The 19,384-nt window shown below is 44.3% G+C and overlaps 1 protein-coding gene across 1 annotated transcript in view; it reads right to left on the minus strand.

Moving 5' to 3' along the window:
- Positions 1-1,224: 1,224 nt before the first annotated feature.
- mboat2b (membrane bound O-acyltransferase domain containing 2b) overlaps positions 1,225-19,384 on the minus strand; it is a gene marked incomplete at both ends in the record, with an annotated part of 68,888 nt that continues 50,728 nt past the window's right edge. Inside the window, 11 exons of the mRNA XM_080744772.1 lie at positions 1,225-1,399; positions 3,035-3,186; positions 3,692-3,824; positions 8,101-8,165; positions 8,844-8,947; positions 10,442-10,634; positions 12,568-12,754; positions 14,249-14,303; positions 15,545-15,600; positions 16,983-17,078; positions 18,911-18,988. Coding sequence (XP_080600898.1) covers positions 1,225-1,399; positions 3,035-3,186; positions 3,692-3,824; positions 8,101-8,165; positions 8,844-8,947; positions 10,442-10,634; positions 12,568-12,754; positions 14,249-14,303; positions 15,545-15,600; positions 16,983-17,078; positions 18,911-18,988 — 1,294 coding nt within the window. The remainder of the gene's footprint in view (positions 1,400-3,034; positions 3,187-3,691; positions 3,825-8,100; positions 8,166-8,843; positions 8,948-10,441; positions 10,635-12,567; positions 12,755-14,248; positions 14,304-15,544; positions 15,601-16,982; positions 17,079-18,910; positions 18,989-19,384) is intronic.

The following is a 19,384-nucleotide window of genomic DNA, read 5'->3' on the forward strand; positions in this document are numbered from 1 at the left end:
TAGGGTAATTTTCAGTCTCTTTCACTTACTATAAAGGAAAAATGACTCCCAAATAATCTGCTTTAAGTTGGATGTGAGGGGTCAAACTAGGGGTTTTTAATTATTCTGAATCCATTACAAGCATTTGTTTTGCATGAAACACATTCCTTGGGCTAAAAACGGACCCCAAAAGACTGTGAAAAGTGATGACTCATCACTAAACCATAGTTTTGTTGGCCGTTTTTTGGCCCAAGGAATGTTTTTCGTGCAAAACAAATGCTTGCAATGGATTCAGAATAATTAAAAACCCCTAGTTTGACCCCTCACATCCCACTAAAAGCAGATTCTTTGGGAGTCATTTTTTCCTTTATAGTATGGTGCACCAGTGTATAGTAAGTGAATGAGACTGAAAATTACCCTAGCTGTCAAACATTTTGCCTGCATTTTTGCGAGGGACATGGGAGCTCAATTTGTTATTTAACCTTCATAGTTGACAAAACCACTGAAAAACGGACCTTTGCTCTCGTGGTCACGGAAGTATCAGATTCGCCCCAACTACTTGTTTATCTTGCATCTTGTATGAGCTCTCTCTCTCTCTCTCTCTCTCTCTCCCTCTCTCTCTCTCTCTCTGATTGGACGAAATGCATATCCCGACCTGAAAAACAAAACCAAAAAAGGTATGTTCTGTTCACTCAAGAGCTGGGGAGACCCCCCCCTGTTACTGAACAAACACTCTGGCAATGATCAGAATATCAGAACTATTCACGTGCCTGTGAGAGTGTACAAATGCGACCAAATGTGACCCATTCCGCTTGTACACTCTCAGAGTTAAATTAACACTCAGGGTTTTTTACAGTGCATTGAGTTCCAGGCTCCTCCCCCTCTGTGCCTTTTGGGGCGGAACTTCCTTCCCAAGTTTCCTTGCAGAGTCTCGTGTTAATACTGCCTCGCGCTTCTCTTCCACGACCCGTCGAGAAGCACCCGTGGGTGTAATACTGACCTCGGACGCGCGGCACCTTCTCAAAATATACAGTTCATAATGTCGATACATTTTCGCTTGTTGTCCGCTCTGTGCGGCGGTTTTGTCCGATCGCCTCACGAACGCTCTCCTCCCGTTGACAAGTGGATTTAATACAGTTGGCTGGACAGTCAGTCAGTCTGTCTGTCTGTCCGTCCGTCCGTCCGTCTGTGCGTCCGTCCTTCCATCCGCCTGTCCGTCCGTCCGTCCTTCCAACCCCTGGCTTTTCACGACGCCTTGGTCTTCTGGCTGTACTTGCTGCCCGCGTCCTCTATGTGGCAGTGTTGCGCCGGCTGAGACTGGCTGTCCTTCTGTTGCTCCCGGACGCGGAGGTGTCGCGGTTTGACGGGCAGCGCCACGGCCAATAGGACGCAGCCCACGTGGATGCTGCAATACCACGACCTGGGGGAAAGCACAGACACAAGGACACTCAGGAATATCCACAGATTTCCCAGCAAACTTACTGGGAAAAAAGGGGGGGGGGGGGGGTTATTAATGTGGGCTTCACTTCCTCCACACAGCTGATTCAAATCACTTAACAAAGCACCAAGTAATCACCATGCAGAGATTCAGGTGTCACCGGCTCACAGCAGCAACAGCAAGTCAGAATATAACCGCTAAGAGGAACAGGAAATGATGCCCACCTTTCTCGCAAGGGCTCATGGGACCAAGCCCCCAGAACCACGGTAGAGCATTGAAGCAGCCTTAGCCTAGTGGTCAAACCTGGGAGTGCAGTTAAACGCTACTGCGCGTGCATATGCTAACTGCTAAGGCTACTGTTTACCCTAGCGCCTGGCCTGCTCAGTGCCTCGGCCAATCGCAAAGTTGGCCTATGTACGCAGGCCAACCAATTAGGGTGCAGTGTACATAGGCCAACTCGGCTACTTCCGTCAGTCTTCCGGGTGCTTCAAACGCCACTGAGCAACTTGCATTGAAATGAATATCTGGAGCGGGGCTATCCGTCCTCTATTTTATAACTCTATGCATGGGACACAGGACACTTGTGGATACTATACAGATGCAGTAGGATGGATGGATGGATGGATGGATGGATGGATGGATGGATGGATCGACAGATTGTTTTTACCACAATACCAAAAAGTAACACATAACTGCAGTGAGTGACCCCCAGACATTCACTGACCGGTCTAAGTGCAGCGTGGGGCCCATAGACATTGACCTACCTGTAGAACTATAGAGTTCTCAAATTCTACCCGACCCTACCCAACCCGACTGTATGCTAATTAGATGGGCCTGGCTTTGGGCTCAATGAAAAAAATATTCTATTGTCATGATATTTTTTACAATATAATTCTGTTCTGTCTGTTTGTGTATTTATCTATTATGAGCTCACTTTTACTCTGTGATAGAGTTCTAAAAATGCTGCACAAACCCGACCCGACCTGCCATTTTCGGCCAGGCCGGGCCTACATTCTATGCTGATTAGTCCAGCCGGGCCGAGCCTCGGGCCAGCCCACTTAGGGCCGGCAGGGTGGGACCCATAGACATTGACATACCTTTAGAACTGCAGGGAGGGGCCTACAGACTTTGACGTAGGCCTACTGTACATGTATAACTGCATTGTGGGGCCCACAGACATTGACATACTTGTAGAACTGCATCGTGGGGCCCTTAGACATTGACATACCTGTAGAACTACATTGTGGGGACCACAGACATTGACATACCTGTAGAACTGCAGCATGGGGCCTACAGACATTGACATACCTGTATAACTGCATTGTGGGGCCCACAGACATTGACATATCTGTATAACTGCATTGTGGGGCCCATGCCCCACAGAACTGCATTGCGGGGCCCACAGACATTGACATACCTGTAGAACTGCAGCGAGGGGCTCACAGACATTGACATACCTGTAGAACTGCATCGTGGGGCCCACAGACATTGACATACCTGTAGAACTGCAGCGAGGGGCCCACAGACATTGACATACCTGTAGAACTGCAGCGAGGGGCTCACAGACATTGACATACCTGTAGAACTGCATCGTGGGGCCCACAGACATTGACATACCTGTAGAACTGCAGCGAGGGGCCCACAGACAGCAGCACGAAGGGGACCACGGTGTAGCAGATGGCGATCTGAGTGGCCGCCCAGGTCATGATGTCATACAGCAGTTTGTGAGTGGCAGAGTGCAGGAAGTAGGGCCGCACGTTGTGTCTCACCTGCACAGGAAGGGCACAGAGCAAACGGGAAATAGGACGTTTTTATAGATGACCTTTTTTCTCTTTTTTTTTTTTACAGGTTACCGATTACTTCGTCCAACCCAGATTTTGTTAACGGTTAACTTAAATGTGTTCTCCTGCTATGCCGCTAAAATGTGAAACGCCCTACCGAAAGCCTTAAAGGAGTGTAAATCCCTACCTTCCTTTAAAATTGCTCTGAAAAGCCACTTACAGGCGGCTGCTACTCGTAACTGGTAAAATAAAACCAAGCCTATCCTTACCTCCCCGACCTTTCAATTGTAAATACCATTTATTTTGCATTGTTTTATGACTTTTAATAGTACTGTCATTCAATGTTAAATGAGTTAAAAAAGGACCCCAATTTAAACAAGCCCAAAAGCTTTTTCGTGGTGTTGATCCTTGTTCCAGTGAACTCATGAAACTGTACCTTTTTCTATGCAAACTTCTAAATTATTTAAGAGTTAGTTGCAGCATGTGAACATACAGCGCGTGCGGCCAGTGTGATGACGGTGCCGGTCAGGAAAGTCAGGTAGTACCCGGGGTACGCTCCGTGCCACATGGCTGACAGGATGAAGGTGGCCGCCGTGGGGTGGTAGGGACAGCGCTCATAACACACCCTGCAGAGAGAGAGAGAGACACACACCACACACACATGTATTACCATCCTTGTAGTGTCGCGTAGCCAGACTGTTGACTCCCGCGATTAGCAAATGCTCCCGTCATACAGTCTGGGAGACTGAATTTCTTATGGTGAGTACCCGGTTAAAGCGGAAGTGAAGCCTCCTCCCCACTTCCGTTTCGTTTTAACATCGCGCACATTCATCCTAATATAAATATGCCAAACTTTGCACACACACTCCTTGGCTGGCAAACCACAACCTCCGCCCCTGATTTCTCACATGCCCCTGTTCTAGCGCCACCATGAGGCTGCATGTATACATGCGACCTGACGGTCGCTTATCTCCCGATTACAGGGAGTCTTACTGGTTTACTAAAGTAAGGTAAAGCTGTGTGTTTAGTTTGCGGGGAGCACATCTTGCGGGGAGCACTGCCTTTTGGCCCGGCCCTCCACAATATTTTCTGTTGTTCATGTGGCCCCATGGAAAAAAAGAATTGTCCACCCCTGCTATATAGCATTCAGAGATTGTGGAATAGTTGTCTGGCTATGCGAGACTACTATCCTTGTGAAGACGTCAACATTTCGGAAGTAGGGCAATCTTATGAATTGCCTTACATGTCAGTGGACGGCCGGATGTCCTGACTACATTATTTCGCAAGGCATCATTACATTATTTCCCTCACTCCCACCCTCTGTAGAGCGCTGGCTATTGGTTACCATGGTAACCAGTTAACGCGGCGCTTAACGCGCCACTCCACGGGGAGGAATCGTTAAAACGTCAGTGAACGTGTTAGGCACTGCATGTGTTAACAAATTGTAAAACTCTCTAATCATTTTTCTTTTATTATTATCCTTTTTATTATCATAAAACAACTATATCTCTTGTGAGGACAGGAAAATAAATTATCCTCACAATGCATATTTCTCAAATTGTACTATACTTGTGGGTGTAATACAAGTACACGCACGCACACACAACCATTTGTACACAAAAAAATTATGTGAAAAGGAGTTTTAAAGATAAATACTCCTTTATGTCATAATATGGATCCATGGGGAAAGTGATGATGAAACCTGAGTACCGGTTATTCACCACTAGATGGCGGACTTGTACAAGGTAAGCATGAGCTTTGGGTTGGCTGTTGGATCACTACATGATGTATTACATGAGAATGATGTAACACCATTAGTGGAATTACACCTCCATTCTGTTGGAATGAGAAATTACAATGCTCATCTCTCTCTCTTTCTCCATGCTGGTACAGAAACTGCACGTATGTCCGGCAGAAACCTTGTATCTGCATTTTCGTAAACGAACGCCCTACTTCAGCGTACAAGCGTGTAACACGAAAAGCGGTGAAAACAGCAGATCTACCAGAGCTCAAAACACCAGCTTGCAGATCACCAATGTTCACTATTTTAAATCGTTTTGAAAATGATAATAAAAAAGGGAACGGTTTTGGACATATGAGGTTGTCACCCCGACGGCAAAGACTACAGACTAGACAATCTATCAAGAATTAATGGAATGTCTCTGTCATATTGCATACGTGTGCGTGCATGAAAAATATCAATTATATAATGCATAGGCGTTTGTAATCTATTTAATCTACAAAGTAAGGTTCTTGCACGCCAATCCTTCCTTAGTGATTTTCTTTGCTTAAAGTAAGTGTTATTTATGGCTCTGTATTCTGAAGTAGGCTGCTCATTGCTAGTGTTCAGTAACAGGGGTCTCTGTGTCTCTCCGGGCTAATTTTCAGGTCAGGATGCCAATTTTAGCCAATCAGGATAGAGAACTCAGACAGGATAAAGATTAAACAAGTGAAGACACACACACACACACACACCCAAAGAAATGAGCAGGCAACATTGGAACTTGAACACTATAAACATAAGCTGATCAATGGGTGCTCTAGCCTGATTGACAGAACAACATTTATTTTCTGTTTATTAAAGGTGATACACCATGAAATTTAACTTTTCCTATTTTAAAACCTTTTTTTGGGGTGCCACTAGCACCTTCTATCCTCACAAAGTCCCATTTCTGACCGTTGTGTCTTTCTCTGGTTTTGGGAAGGCGGAGGTTAAAAGCATCCCACAGGTTCTCAAAACAGGCTGTCCAGATTTGCTGCGCAGTTCAGGCCAAGGCTGGTACTGCAGCTGAAAATGCTCTGAGAGCCATTCAAAAATGAGAGAGGCTCTCTATTCAGGAGTGGTAATTTAGCCTCAAACCTTTTGAAAAACGTTTTTGGGACATAAACAATATGACAAATGCATGGTGTATCACCTTTAAAGAGGTGGAGAGACCCCCGTTACTGAACAAACACTCTATAGCAGGGCTACTCAACTTAAATGAGTAGTTCACCCCCAAAATGACTTTTTTTCTATTGATTACTCACGCCATGGAGACTTGAGTTCAATAATGTGTTTTTGTATTTGTTGCATTCCTAAGACAAAAATGTGAATATAGTAAATTTATCCTCATTGATTCCGGATGGGGACCCGAATGCATTTGGGTCCCCATCTGGAATGATTGGGGGGTAAATTAAAAAATATTATTGAACTCAAGTCTCCATGGCATGAGTAATCAATAGAAAAAAATACATTTTGGGGGTGAACTACTCCTTTAAGATGGCTCAGCTGGGGCCACTCAGCAAAATACAAAAAGTCCAAGGGCCGCAAGCTAAAAATGATGGTCCTATTTTGGACTTTTAGACAATGATTTTGTAGTCCAACCCAGAACACACAGAAATAGCCATGTTTCCATGTATAAGGCCAAACCTCATTGAACAAAAAGATTTTCATGGAATCATTAATGATGACATGAAGTTTCTTCTTTTGGAACAAAGCAAAAAAATAAGTATTGTATAAAACAAGACAAAAATAGCTTATTCTCCGAAATTATTTGTCCACACTGAAAGAAAAAATATATTTGTATTGCTATGACCATGACGGGCCCATGGGCTGCATGTTTAATAGTGCTGCTCTATAGCAATGATTACTATCAGATACAGTAGTAATTTAACCTTTTAACAAAAACCTGTAAAGTTTTCACCATTTTAACCATTATTTTATGCTTTAACTATAACAAAAATAACAGATATAGATCTGCTATTTTACACACGCGCACGCACGCACGCACGCACGCACGCACGCACGCACGCACGCACGCACGCACGCACGCACGCACGCACACACACACACACACACACACACACACACACACACACACACACACACACACACACACACACACACACACACACACACACACACACACACACTGTCCAGTGTAGGGCATAGACATAGAAAGGTAGACGGCCTCCTTCGGCTCTGGGGCATATGCATCGAGGGACCAAGGGAATCCGTGTGTCACACATACAGATGTTGCTAGGCCAATCAGAGGCAGGTGGGGGAGGGTCTTTACCTACGCAGCCTGTAAGAACAGCTGAGCCGCGCAACATCGGAACTGGCTCTGTTGAATTGAATTGTAGTCCTTGGATAAGTCCCGGAAAAGATGTGCTGTGATTTGCCAGTAGTCACTTTGACTGGCAGCAGTCCCTTGGTTTTTCCAGGAAGTCCAGACTACAACTGTTGCACGTCACTCCAATGAACTGCAGAGTCGAATGAGGCATCTAGCTTTTTATAGCTGTGGTGTAGGGACCATGGTCTGCCGTTTCTATCCCATATCCCAGAGGGACTGTCTGTGACAATACTGTTGCTGTGCTAATGGCAGCTGGTCTCCACTCGGTGCCTGGGTGTGGACTGTCCCGTTTCATACGGCTACACACGCCACAGATTCGCCATTCTGTTACCAAATGGTCGCTAGTTGTAACCTCGTTTGGGGAATCACGGGGAATACGAGCTTGTAGAGCCGCTATTTTTGAAAAATCATGAACATTTGTGCAAGTCTTTGAATATTTTTGACCCGATTCTAAAATGCCTTCTAAATCCCTCTTCTAAATCAGTGTTTCTCAAACTTTTTCATGTCAAGGACCCCCAAAATTACATGTATTTGGCCGCGGACCCCCATCTCAAAATATGTTGTTCCAGGGACCACGCAGAAGCAAATATTTGAGTTACAAATGTTCGGTTTTAAAAAGATATATTCAAAATCAAGATTTTTCAAAAATAGCAGATCTACAAGCTTGCGGCGGTGCCGCGCTGCGAGCTTGTAGATCTTCTATTTTTCAATAGTTAAAGCATTAAATAACTCTAGGCCTAAATTAGAGTTAGAACCAATGAGGTCGAAGAAGGAAAGCCCCTCCCGTTACCTTTTGAGCCAATGAGCTGTCTGGATGTTCCAGTTGTCCAGGAATACTTTGAAGCTGGTGGCAAACTGGAATGAAAACATAACAGGGTTAACGTCATTCATTTTGTCCATACAGTGGAGGGTTATACAGTAGCAGCTAACAAATGCAGAAAAGACTAGGGTCATGATAGTGAGAAGCCAAAATGAGGGATAAGACATTTGTCTTCCCAGCTTTTCACTTAATGTGACAGTCGTCTTTCTTTATGCCAGGAAATTAAGTAGGCCAACCGTGGCCACATTTTTACTGATAATATCCATTATGATAGAGATATGTCTAGACACTGCCACAAATCCTTTGCCTTGGCTTCCTAGGCTCAGAAAGTGTTCAACCCGTCAAAGTGTGCACTTTTTAAAGCATTTTGTACTCCCATGAACACCATGTATTGTGGTGCAGAAAGCATGGAGAAAAGTGGCCTACAATTATGCTCTCTATAGACCCCCCAGGTGTGTCTGTAATACAGTTTGAATTGAATTGTGTCAGTCAGTCAGTCAGTCAGTCAGTCAGTAATTATTTATCAATTTATTTACTTACTTTCTTTATTATTTTTGGGCAACACAGTGCCCATTTACACTGCAGGCAGGCAGGAAGGCAGGCAGGGTACCAAATCATCTGTACATTACTCTACTCCATCAGGGTACCAACTGGGACCCCAACACCTAGTGCGTGCGTGCGTGCGTGTGTGTGCGTGCGTGCGTGTGTCTCACCTCTATGTTCATTATTCTAAGGTTGGAGATCAGGTCCCAGCGAGGAGAGCCGTCCGCGTTGTAACCGTTGAAGCCGAACCCCGCCGCGTTGTTGATGGCATCGGCTGAAAACACCACAATGCATGAGACTCAGAGAGAGAGAGAGACGGGTAGACAGGCAGAGATCCATACTTGGTTGTGTGTGATGTGTCATGCTCCGAAAATAGCCGATCTCCAAGCTCACAACGCACTGTGAGCTTATAGATCGTCTATTTTCGTCATGCAGCTAAGTGGAATTTTATTCAGAAGACTATGGCTAAAACTTATCCCCGACACCAACCTCCGCACCATGGGCAACTGGGCCTTCTGCTATGCAGCCCCATGTCTGTGGAAGGCCCTCCCCGAACATCAGAGAGCTCCACAGTCCACTGATACTTATACAAATTGACTAAAAACATACCTTTTTAACAAAGCATGTTCTAAATGATCCTAGTTATTTTTGTTGTTGCCCTGTTTTAGCTTAGTTTTTCTCTGACCCATTAGTCTTGCTAAATTGGGTCCTGGGTCGGGTCCATGTAATGGACTGTTTTTTTCCCCCCTTGTTTTACAGTTTTTTCTTTTTTCGTTTTAAACCTATAGCACTTCGTAAGATTCGTAAGAATGTAAAGCAAGTTATAAATAAAATGTATTATTTGTATGTTATCTTCATTATTTATCTATCAAATTCTCCTCAAAATGACGTGATTTATCAGTCAAGTTGTCCTCAAAATTACGTAACCTATCAGTCAAGTTCTCCTCAAAATTACATAATTTATCAGTCAAGTTCTCCTCAAAATGACATAATTTATCAGTCAAGTTCTCCTCAAAATTACGTAATCTATCAGTCAAGTTCTCCTCAAAATGACGTAAGACACTGCCTTTGTACCGACAGTACAAAGGCAGGGCCCTTAGCCAATGAGGTGCAGCCAAAGGGTAGATCTTTGTGCCCATACATGGTGTTACATGCAAGCCCACGCTGTTTCGTAGGAACAGTATTTCTAGTTATTATTATATTAACCCATTTAGGCCTACAATTATTGAATGCTTTAACTATTGAAAAATAGCAGATATACAAGCTCACAGCGCGGCACCGAGTGCCGCGCTGCGAGCTTGTAGATCTGCTATTTTTGAAAAATCGTGAAAATGTGTGCAAATTTTTCAATATATATTTTTCAAAGCAGACTTTTGTAACTCAAATCTCTGCTTCTGGGGGGTCCCTGGAACAACATATTTTGAGATAAGGGTCTGCGGCCGAAAAAATGTGATTTTGGGGGTCCTTGACATGAAAAAGTTTGAGAACAGCTGATTTAGAGGAAGGATTTAGAAGTCGGGTCAAAGATCGGGTCAAAGATATTCAAAGACTTGCACACATTTTCACGACTTTTCAAAAATAGCAGATCTACAAGCTCGCAGCGCGGCACTCGGTGCCGCACTGTGAGCTTGTATATCTGCTATTTTTCATCAGTTAAAGCATAAACTAATGGTTAAAGTGGTTCAAATCTAACGCGACTCGGGCGCGTTCCAGGTATTTGAGAGTTATTATTATATTGAATCAAACTATGAGACAGACTGCCACCCACCCAGGGTCCAGACGAAGTAGTACTTGGGCCGGGTGGTGAGCATGGACAGGTAGAGGTAGACCACACGCTGGTGGAAGGGCGTGGACGAGATGAAGGCCTGGTCGATGTTCCTCTCCACCGGGAACACCTTGCACACGGACAGGAAGACCAGCAGCGACAGGATGCACGTGCACAGCTTCTGCACCACCACCATCTGACAGGGAGAGACAGGGATGTGCAGAGGATGTTAGGGGTTGAAATGTCAAAAAGGGCCTTTTGGTAGAAACATTGAAAATAGCAGACCTCCAAGCTCGCGACGCGTTGTGAGCTTGGAGGTTGGCTATTTTCGGTACTTTATACCAGGGGTTCCCAAACTTTTTTGTCTTGGGGCACCCCATAAATAGTTTTTTTTTATCCGAGGCACCCACATTATAATTTTCACTCACAGCACCTTATATTTATAGCATATCATCGTTGTCGGGTGGAAACCTTGTATGTCCAAAACCGTTCATTTTGTATTTATCATCTATAAAATGTACTAATCTAGTGAAAACAGCAGATCGACAAGCACACAACGCCTCGCATCGCGAGGCGTTGTGTGCTTGTAGATCGGCTGTTTTCACTAGTTTTGTGAGACAGAGGTTTCTGCCCGACAGTGATGATATTTTAGTGATTATGTTTTGAGGAAAGCGTTGCACCACCACCATCTGACAGGGAGAGACAGTACAGCATACATGGGCAACTGGCGGCCCGGTGGCCACACCTTCACTTGTGGCCCTCACCTTCACTTAATGCGGCCCACAGGTTAATACCGGAATACTGATATATTATTGATTTCAGCTGTTAACAATTCCAAACATGACCTGCTTTAATTCCGTCAGTCTATATTAGTAGCTCAATGACTAGTATAGTAGTATTAAAATGCATTTCTTATGTCCAATGTAGGTATTTGTATTTAGGTTCATAGAGTCAACATGGATATATAACTAAATGTGTTTGAAATTAAATCAAAATGTTACATTTCAGGATAACAATAATAAAAAATAACAAAAAATTATTCAGGATTCCAATTTAAAAAAAGCAAAAATAGCCGATCTGCAAGCTCAAAACGCATCGCAGCGCGATGCGTTTTGAGCTTGTAGATCTGCTATTTTTGTATGAGATACTAGAATGACAAAGTAGGAAGTAGCAATATGCAATGTGGCCCTCGGGAGTGAAGGTGGAAATATAGTGGCCCTCACCATCATCAAAGTTGCCCACCCCTGCAGTACAGGGATGTGCAGAGGATGTTAGGGGTTGAAATGTCAAAAAGGGCCTTTTGGTAGAAACATTGAAAATAGCAGACCTCCAAGCTCGCGTCGCGTTGTGAGCTTGGAGGTTGGCTATTTGCGGTACTTCATACCACGCTGAACCAAGCATAATCAAGTGAATACTGGAGATGTGGTGTAACGACGTGGGTTTCTACACAGAGAGGGCAATTCTTTCAACATAAGAAGCTGCATTCAAGTTCAGGAGAGTTTGGATAAGGCAATTCTCTTGAATGCTGTCTTCAGGTATGGCATGGAAAGAGGGCGTTTGCACTTCTTTCACCATAGTGAAAAATGCATTCATGGTCTGGAGAGGGCACTTTTTAAAGGCAGATAAAAGGGCAGGGGGTCAAGCCCACTTTGATGTCTGTCTAGTGTCTATGTGTGCAGGTGGCTGGAGAGAGACCAGCAATTTCATTAAAGGAGTAGTTCACCCCCAAAATGAAACATTTTCTATTGATGCCATACACATGCCATTGTCGCATTCCTCATCCCCATCCGGAATCGAAGGGGGTACATTTATTGTAATCAAAGTATTTGTCTTATAAATGTGATTAAAAAACTAAATGTTATTGAACTCAAGTCTCCATGGCGAGTAATCAATATAAAAAAAGTCATTTTGGGGGGTGAACTACTGCGAAGCTTGGGCAATGTGACCGATGGTGTATGACAAACTCGCGTTGCGTTTTGTGCCAACATGTAGGCCAGATGTAGGCCACACTTCTGAGCCCAGACAAAGCCATATGTTGGAGCTTAGCTCCTTCCAGGAGTCACTGCTCAAAAAAGTGGGACAAAGTATGACTTTAAGAACACACTCTGTACACTCTGAAGTCCACTCACGTTGGGGGAGGGCTCGCTCTGCCGTAGCTTCCTGCCGGCTTTCCTATTGGCCTCCATCATGTCTCTATGGCGACAGGTCCCGCCCTCTATGAAGGCGATGTAGTCGTTGTAGGAGCAGGTGGGGCCGGCCAGGATACCCATGAAGTTACAGTTATAGGAGAAGTACTCTAGCAGGCTGGGCATCCTCCTGTGGTACGCACGCACGCACACACGCACGCACGCACGCACGCACGCACGCGCGCACACGCACACACGCACGCACACACACACACACACACACACACACTGAACTTTTCGTGCACAACACAGAGAGGCGTACAGTGTATTAACTACAGCCCATACCGGTATGTTGGCTCTTATTTACTTTTAACAACCCGTCCCTATTGTATGTTTCAAAAGTTTCTGAAACTGAGAGCTTGTAAATTGGCCATTTCCAGGTGCACAACACAGTCATGTAACTTACACACAATGCAGGCGAGTGCTGAATACATTTTATTTTACAAATATACCTTCTTAACACAATTAGTGCCTCTTAATCTGAAAGTTGCTTGGTGCCTCGGTGCCACGCCGTTTCCTCCATAGGCCGCCGCTATTATTTTGAAGGGCCGGAAGGGGTTTGTTTTTGTTTTTTTGGATTATCACTTGACGGCAACGATTACGTCATCTAGTCACATGACAGTGTGGGCCCACAAGAGAACATGGCTGCGCCCACCTTTTGTGTACAGTATGGAAGAGTGGAGACCATCCTTTGTATAAGAATGTCCCTTTTGGAGAAAATGAAGTCTATTTATGGGCCTCTCAATGGATTTACTATGGAGGACGTTAACTTCGCGTGCACGCCCGACGTGCGTTGTAAACAAATCGCGGACATTGCCGATGCGGGCGGGACCGGAGCGACGTACAGTAAGTAATAATATCTTTACTGTATATACAGTAAGATTCACAGTCCTCACCGTCAACGGCGCCATGGTATTAACCCTTTCAATGACGGTGAGCGCCGTCAACAGCAGCAGAACAGTTAAAAGGTAGGAGAAAAGGCATCACCTGTTTTACCCAATGCCCTCTGGGAGGCGCTGCAGGATAGACTCTCCCCAGAGTCATTACCATATAAAATGCAAACAAACGTGCACAGATCTCACCCGTCCCTCACTGCCAAGATACATTTTAATCAACTGTAGATTTAGTAGAATAAAATAAAACCTTTGGTTGACTGTAACCTTTTAGATGACTAAAATTAACACTATTTCACTCATACAGGTGAAACAGAAGCCAGTGAGTGCATACTGCATACACTGACAGGCAGGCCTAGAATTACGTAATTTTAGGGGCAAGGCCACTTGGCCTTTGGTGTTGCAATTTTCTAAGGGCACACATTTCTTTTTTTAATTTAAGGGTTAGGATTAGGAATGACAACCTAATCTGCATTGAAATAGAGAGACTGGTGTTTACATGACAAGAAAGAGACACTGGTGTCTACTGTCTACATATTGACAAGAAAGAGACAGAGGAGAAAGTGGTACAGTCAGCTGGGGCATTAAGGCTACTGTGGCCTCAGGTCATGCCATTGGTTGGTCAAACTGAGGGGGCAATGATAGCTATGGCATTCATGGCCTTCATGAAATTCCTGCCCTGCTGACAGGACATTCAGCCAAACAAGCAAGTGAAATGTTTCATGACGAACCTTATGGCCAGGATCTTTTGTCCAGGTGTGAGATGCTGCTCTTTACGGGCCATGCCTGTTGGAGGAAACAAAACACTTAGCAAGGACAGTGCAGACATTAACCCTGGTGTCCCTATTAACCTAGATATGACTGACGGTCATGCCGACAAATGGCCGTGGTCTGTTCTCATGTTTTTGTTACTTGGTCTTGTTCTTCTTGACCACAATGTTATGTTAATTGTTCCTGGTATCGTATAGTTTCGTTGTACGTGTTGGTTCCCACAGCACAGGTTTGCTGGCCAGCAGCTCTTGGTGTCTTTGGCTGCTAGTCTCATTCTCTAGGCTACTATTTTCTCACTCACCCTTGGATGTTAAAGGTCCGCTGTCAGCCCCGAAATTCTGATAGTATGATACAGTAGTTCATGTGGTCTCTCTCCAGTGTGCATCCTCAAACAGTCTGAAACTGTCTCAGTGTAATCTGCCCAACAACAGCTGACCAGTACAGTAAATAGTCATACAGTCAGGCTATACAGACAATTCATTTGATTGGCTTTAACTTGTTTTTTAAGATGATTCTTTAAGTGACAGTAACCCTTTAGGTGACAGGCCCCCTTTAAGTATTGCACCCTCAGCAGCAGGGACCACAAATGCCACAAATGTTCAAATTAGGCACAAATGATCTCATATGTGAGTCACATATGGCGGTTTTGACCTCCATGAGGTTTGCCTGTAATCGGGGCCTCTTTCTTAACCAAAGAAAAGGCCATTTATCATGACAGCCAACATCCAATCATACCCACATTGGAATCGCATGTTGAGGGCACTCTATAGAGTGCACCTCCAAAATCGCTGTCACTTCTTCCCATAGGGGGCACCACAAACACAAAAAAGGTTTAAAACTTCCTGTGTCCTGGCGGCTACAACCGATGACTGACAGCTCTGGATAGGCAACATAGCCTGGTGCAGATATGCAATTTGAGTAGCACACCTTTCTAGTTCATCAATATAGTTCATCTATAATATTCTATGTAATTCTTCATCTAGCCTAGTATAAACAAACCCGATACGCCCTTATATAGGCAGAACCACGGGCCCATGGCCACGCCATATATGACTCAGAGATAACCGTAAACAAAACCAATACATCCATACATGCTGTAGGCAGGACCACGGCCACGTCGCTATGACTCAGACATAACCGTAAACAATACGCCTAGTCATTCGGATATGCAGTTCTTCATACAGCAGAATATTTTGTTCTTTAAATAGTCTACAGAGTTCTTCATTTATATAGTTTACAATAGAGGACAGACTCACCATCGTGAATTTCAAACGCCAAGCTAGTGATCTTTTGTGTAATCACCATCATGGGCCTGAGAGAGAGAGAGAGAGAGTGGGAGAGGGAGAAACACTGTCACTCGTTTTGACAGTGTTTAGTCTTTCAATTAATTATTTCATTACAGTAAGTTCACTCTCTTATTCCCAGAGAGACAGAGAGAGAGAGAGAGAGAGAGAGAGAGAGAGAGAGAGAGCATGTTTTGCCCAAAATCAGAGCTCATCATAGTCTAGTCTGGTCCAGAGGCGTCTTTTGAGTATGGCAGGGGTAAGCACCTGCCATACCCTGGGTCCAGGGGGGAAAATAAAAGTTACTTTTAAATATAAATCCATGAATGTCTCTTTGTCTATCTGTGCTGGTTATTATGCTGTTAAATTACAGTAAAATAACTACAAATGCAAAATTTTAGAAAATGGTCACTTTAACAAGGTATTATAATTATATTCTCCACATTGTATTCTCCCCATCTTGACAAAATGGTGTATTGCCAGGTTCTGCAGGTCAGCTGCACAGGTGCAAATGATTATTGTTAATTGTGGCACGTTTACTACCATGCCAAGTTTAGCTGCACTTGAACAACCATATCCAGCCCAAGAAACCGAAGAAACGGGGGAAAAATAGAATGTATTTAAAATAAATGTATCATGCCTGTTGCTAAGGTATGGCAACACGACTGGTGTATTGCACGCGCGCGAAGGCGCGTGTGCAAGACAGTCATGTTGCCATACCTTAGCTTTTTCTGAACTGAAGCCACTGGTCTGGTCGGGAGGTGACTGGCTGAGACACCCACAGCCCTCGTTTCACAAGGAAATACATCATGACACGGAAACTAAATACTCTCAAAATACCATTTTGTGTCTTTTCTAAGGACACTACTAGGGAGGGATATACATATTTGTAAAAATTTGGAGGAACCGTTATATTACATGACATCCACATCCAATGGTGACCTGTACATCTTAGACTTAAGTCCTAGCCTGACAACGTTCTTCAGTACATCAGGTGGGAACATCAGGTGGGAACTGGCAGCCATGACAAACGGAATAAAACCACACCTAGTCTGAAGTGAGCGGCATCAGGCATCCCGCTAGCCAATCACACCACGTCCTGCGAAGCATGGCCAATGGGACCCTGGGCGTACAACAAACTTTGAGCCGTTTGTGCCAAGATGCAGGCCATGTCTAGGCCAAATGTAGGCCACACTTGCTTCAGTTTACTTTAGGGCCCAAAGCCACATGTTGGAGCTTATCTCCTTCCAGGAGCACCGCTCAAAAAGAAAATATGTACAGCAAGTCATAAGGATGAGGACTACTACTTGTGCGCACCCAAAGAGAAGCAGAGATAGACAGACAGACAGACAGACAGACAGACAGACAGACAGACAGACAGACAGACAGACAGACAGACAGACAGACTTACCCAGTGAAGTCAGCAGAGTACATTCCATAGTCGAACACATAGACTCTGGTGATTTGGCAGAAACTCAGATATCCTAGAGCCACCACCAAACAGTACCTGCAACAAATAATGCCTCTTCATGTCATGTCATGTCATGTCATGTCATGTCATGTCATGTCATGTCATGTCATGTCATGTCATGTCATAACATAACATAACAATATACAGAGTGATTTGTGTAGGAATGATCTAACAGAAAGACAAGCTACAATGGCCGAATAACCAATACAATTTGGTGTCTTTATCATGTTGGGTTATTCATCCTCGTCTGCCATTTGGCTTGGACAGTTACTCAGTCTAAACCTAACCCATGAACAATATTACTCAGCCGGTTGTCACCTCACTGCCCTCAACGTGTGGTGTTCTTGTTAGTAGAATAAACACAGTAGCGCTCGGGAGGAAGTGGACTAAAGCTGGCCATACACTAACAGATAATCTGGCCCGACTGAATCGGGTAGCATTAACTCATTCTGTGCCAGATGCCAAAATGGCTCCAAGGTAGCTGTGCCAAGATTTTGTATGTTTTTCTTTACTATGCAATGAAAAAAAATGATTTTTTTTTTTATAATTTTTTTCCCCACAGAAACAGACACAGTTGTTGTGATTCAGTGGCAAAAAGAATTTTGTCAATCGGACAAATGGTTCCAGAGATAGAGCTGTTTGAATGAAAAAAATCACACCCGTGTGAACTGAGCGGTGGTCGGTGTGTGTGTGTGTGTGTGTGTGTGTGTGTGTGTGTGTGTGTGTGTGTGTGTGTGTGTGTGTGTCTGGCCTGAACAACAGCGCCCCTCCCTTAACATGTGTGGCCAGAAAAGGTACTGCAGGCTCTGCAGGCTACATACAGACACGGACACACGGACACACGCACACACACACACACACACGCATACACACACGGCCACGTATAGGAGACGGTGTAACCACCGCTCAAAAAGTGTCCATCCACTAGAATGGACACACATGAACACACATTTTCTCAATCAGCTAAACGAGGGAGCGAACACACAAACAGAGAAAAGCATCTCTCTGATCTCAGGTAATTTTGACATCTTTAAAAAAAAAAAAAAAAAAATGAAAATTTACACTACAGGATCATTCTTTCAGATTCTCTGACCAGATAATCTAAACGGGCTCACACTTGCCGTTTTGAACAGTCGGGCGCCCAGCACGCTACAGGATTCTATTCAGATTGAGTCGGTCTTGAACAAAGCAATAATACATCATATAATGAATACAAAATGTCACGGGGACTGTTTGCCTTGCAACACACACACGCACGCACACGCACACACAAACACATTAACGTGTTATCCACACAACACACCATCGCATCGCTTCGCACAATGGAGGAAAAAAACGCTTCAATAAGGAATTTGTGTCCCATTTTGATGATAATATGAGTTCACTTTGACACGTTTCATGTCCATCCATGCCTCTGTTCAACTCTGACTTTTACCCTCTCTCTCCCCTGCTAAACTGGTAAAGTGCTGCGTGGCGTGCGTGTTGTCTGCTTCTCATGGTGCCTGATTTATGATTAGTCGTATGACTGTGTGGCGCACAGATTTCCAAGATCAAACTGTGTCGCTCCGCGCCACGTTGTAGGGTTTGTAGATCAGGCAGTGGGCGTGTACTTGCAAGAGCAAAACGAGATTGTATATCTGCTATTTTTCAATAGTTAAAGCATTCAGAGATTCATTCACATTCAATAACTCTAGGCCTAAATGGGTCAAGTATATTCCGATGCCGATACTTTTGAACTTTTTACTCAAGTACATTTTTGAATACGGGACTTGAACTTGTAACAACGCGCATCGACGTTGCGGTATTGATACTTTTACTAAAGTAAAACATGTGAGCATGTTCTTCCATCACTGTCTCTCCTGTCTTACTTGTGCATGTGTTCCACTCCCGCCAGGATCATGATGCCATAGGTCAGCCCACTCTGGACCAGGAAGTGCAGCGCGTACCTGCAACACAGGAAGTATGCACGTCAACGCCCATAGATAGATAGAGAAAGGTAGATACGCCATTGGTCACTGCATGTTCATTGGAGCGATGTGCAGGGGCCATCAATGTGTCCATGGCAGGGGCGTCAATTGGGTATGGCAGGGGTATGCAGCTGCCATACCCTGGGTCCAGGGGGGAAAATAAAAGTTACTTTTAAATATAAATCCATGAATGTCTCTTTGTCTATTATGTTGTTAAATTACAGTAAAATAACTACAAATGCAAAATTTTACAAAATGGTAGGTATTATATTCTCCACACTTATATTCTGCCCAGCTTGACAAAACGGTATATTCCCAGGTTCCGCAGGTCAGCTGCACAGGTGCAATGCATTATTGTTAATTGTGGCACGTTTA

The sequence above is a fragment of the Nannobrachium achirus genome (assembly GCF_963921795.1).
Source record: "Nannobrachium achirus genome assembly, chromosome: 16".
In the NCBI taxonomy this organism is placed as follows: domain Eukaryota; kingdom Metazoa; phylum Chordata; class Actinopteri; order Myctophiformes; family Myctophidae; genus Nannobrachium; species Nannobrachium achirus.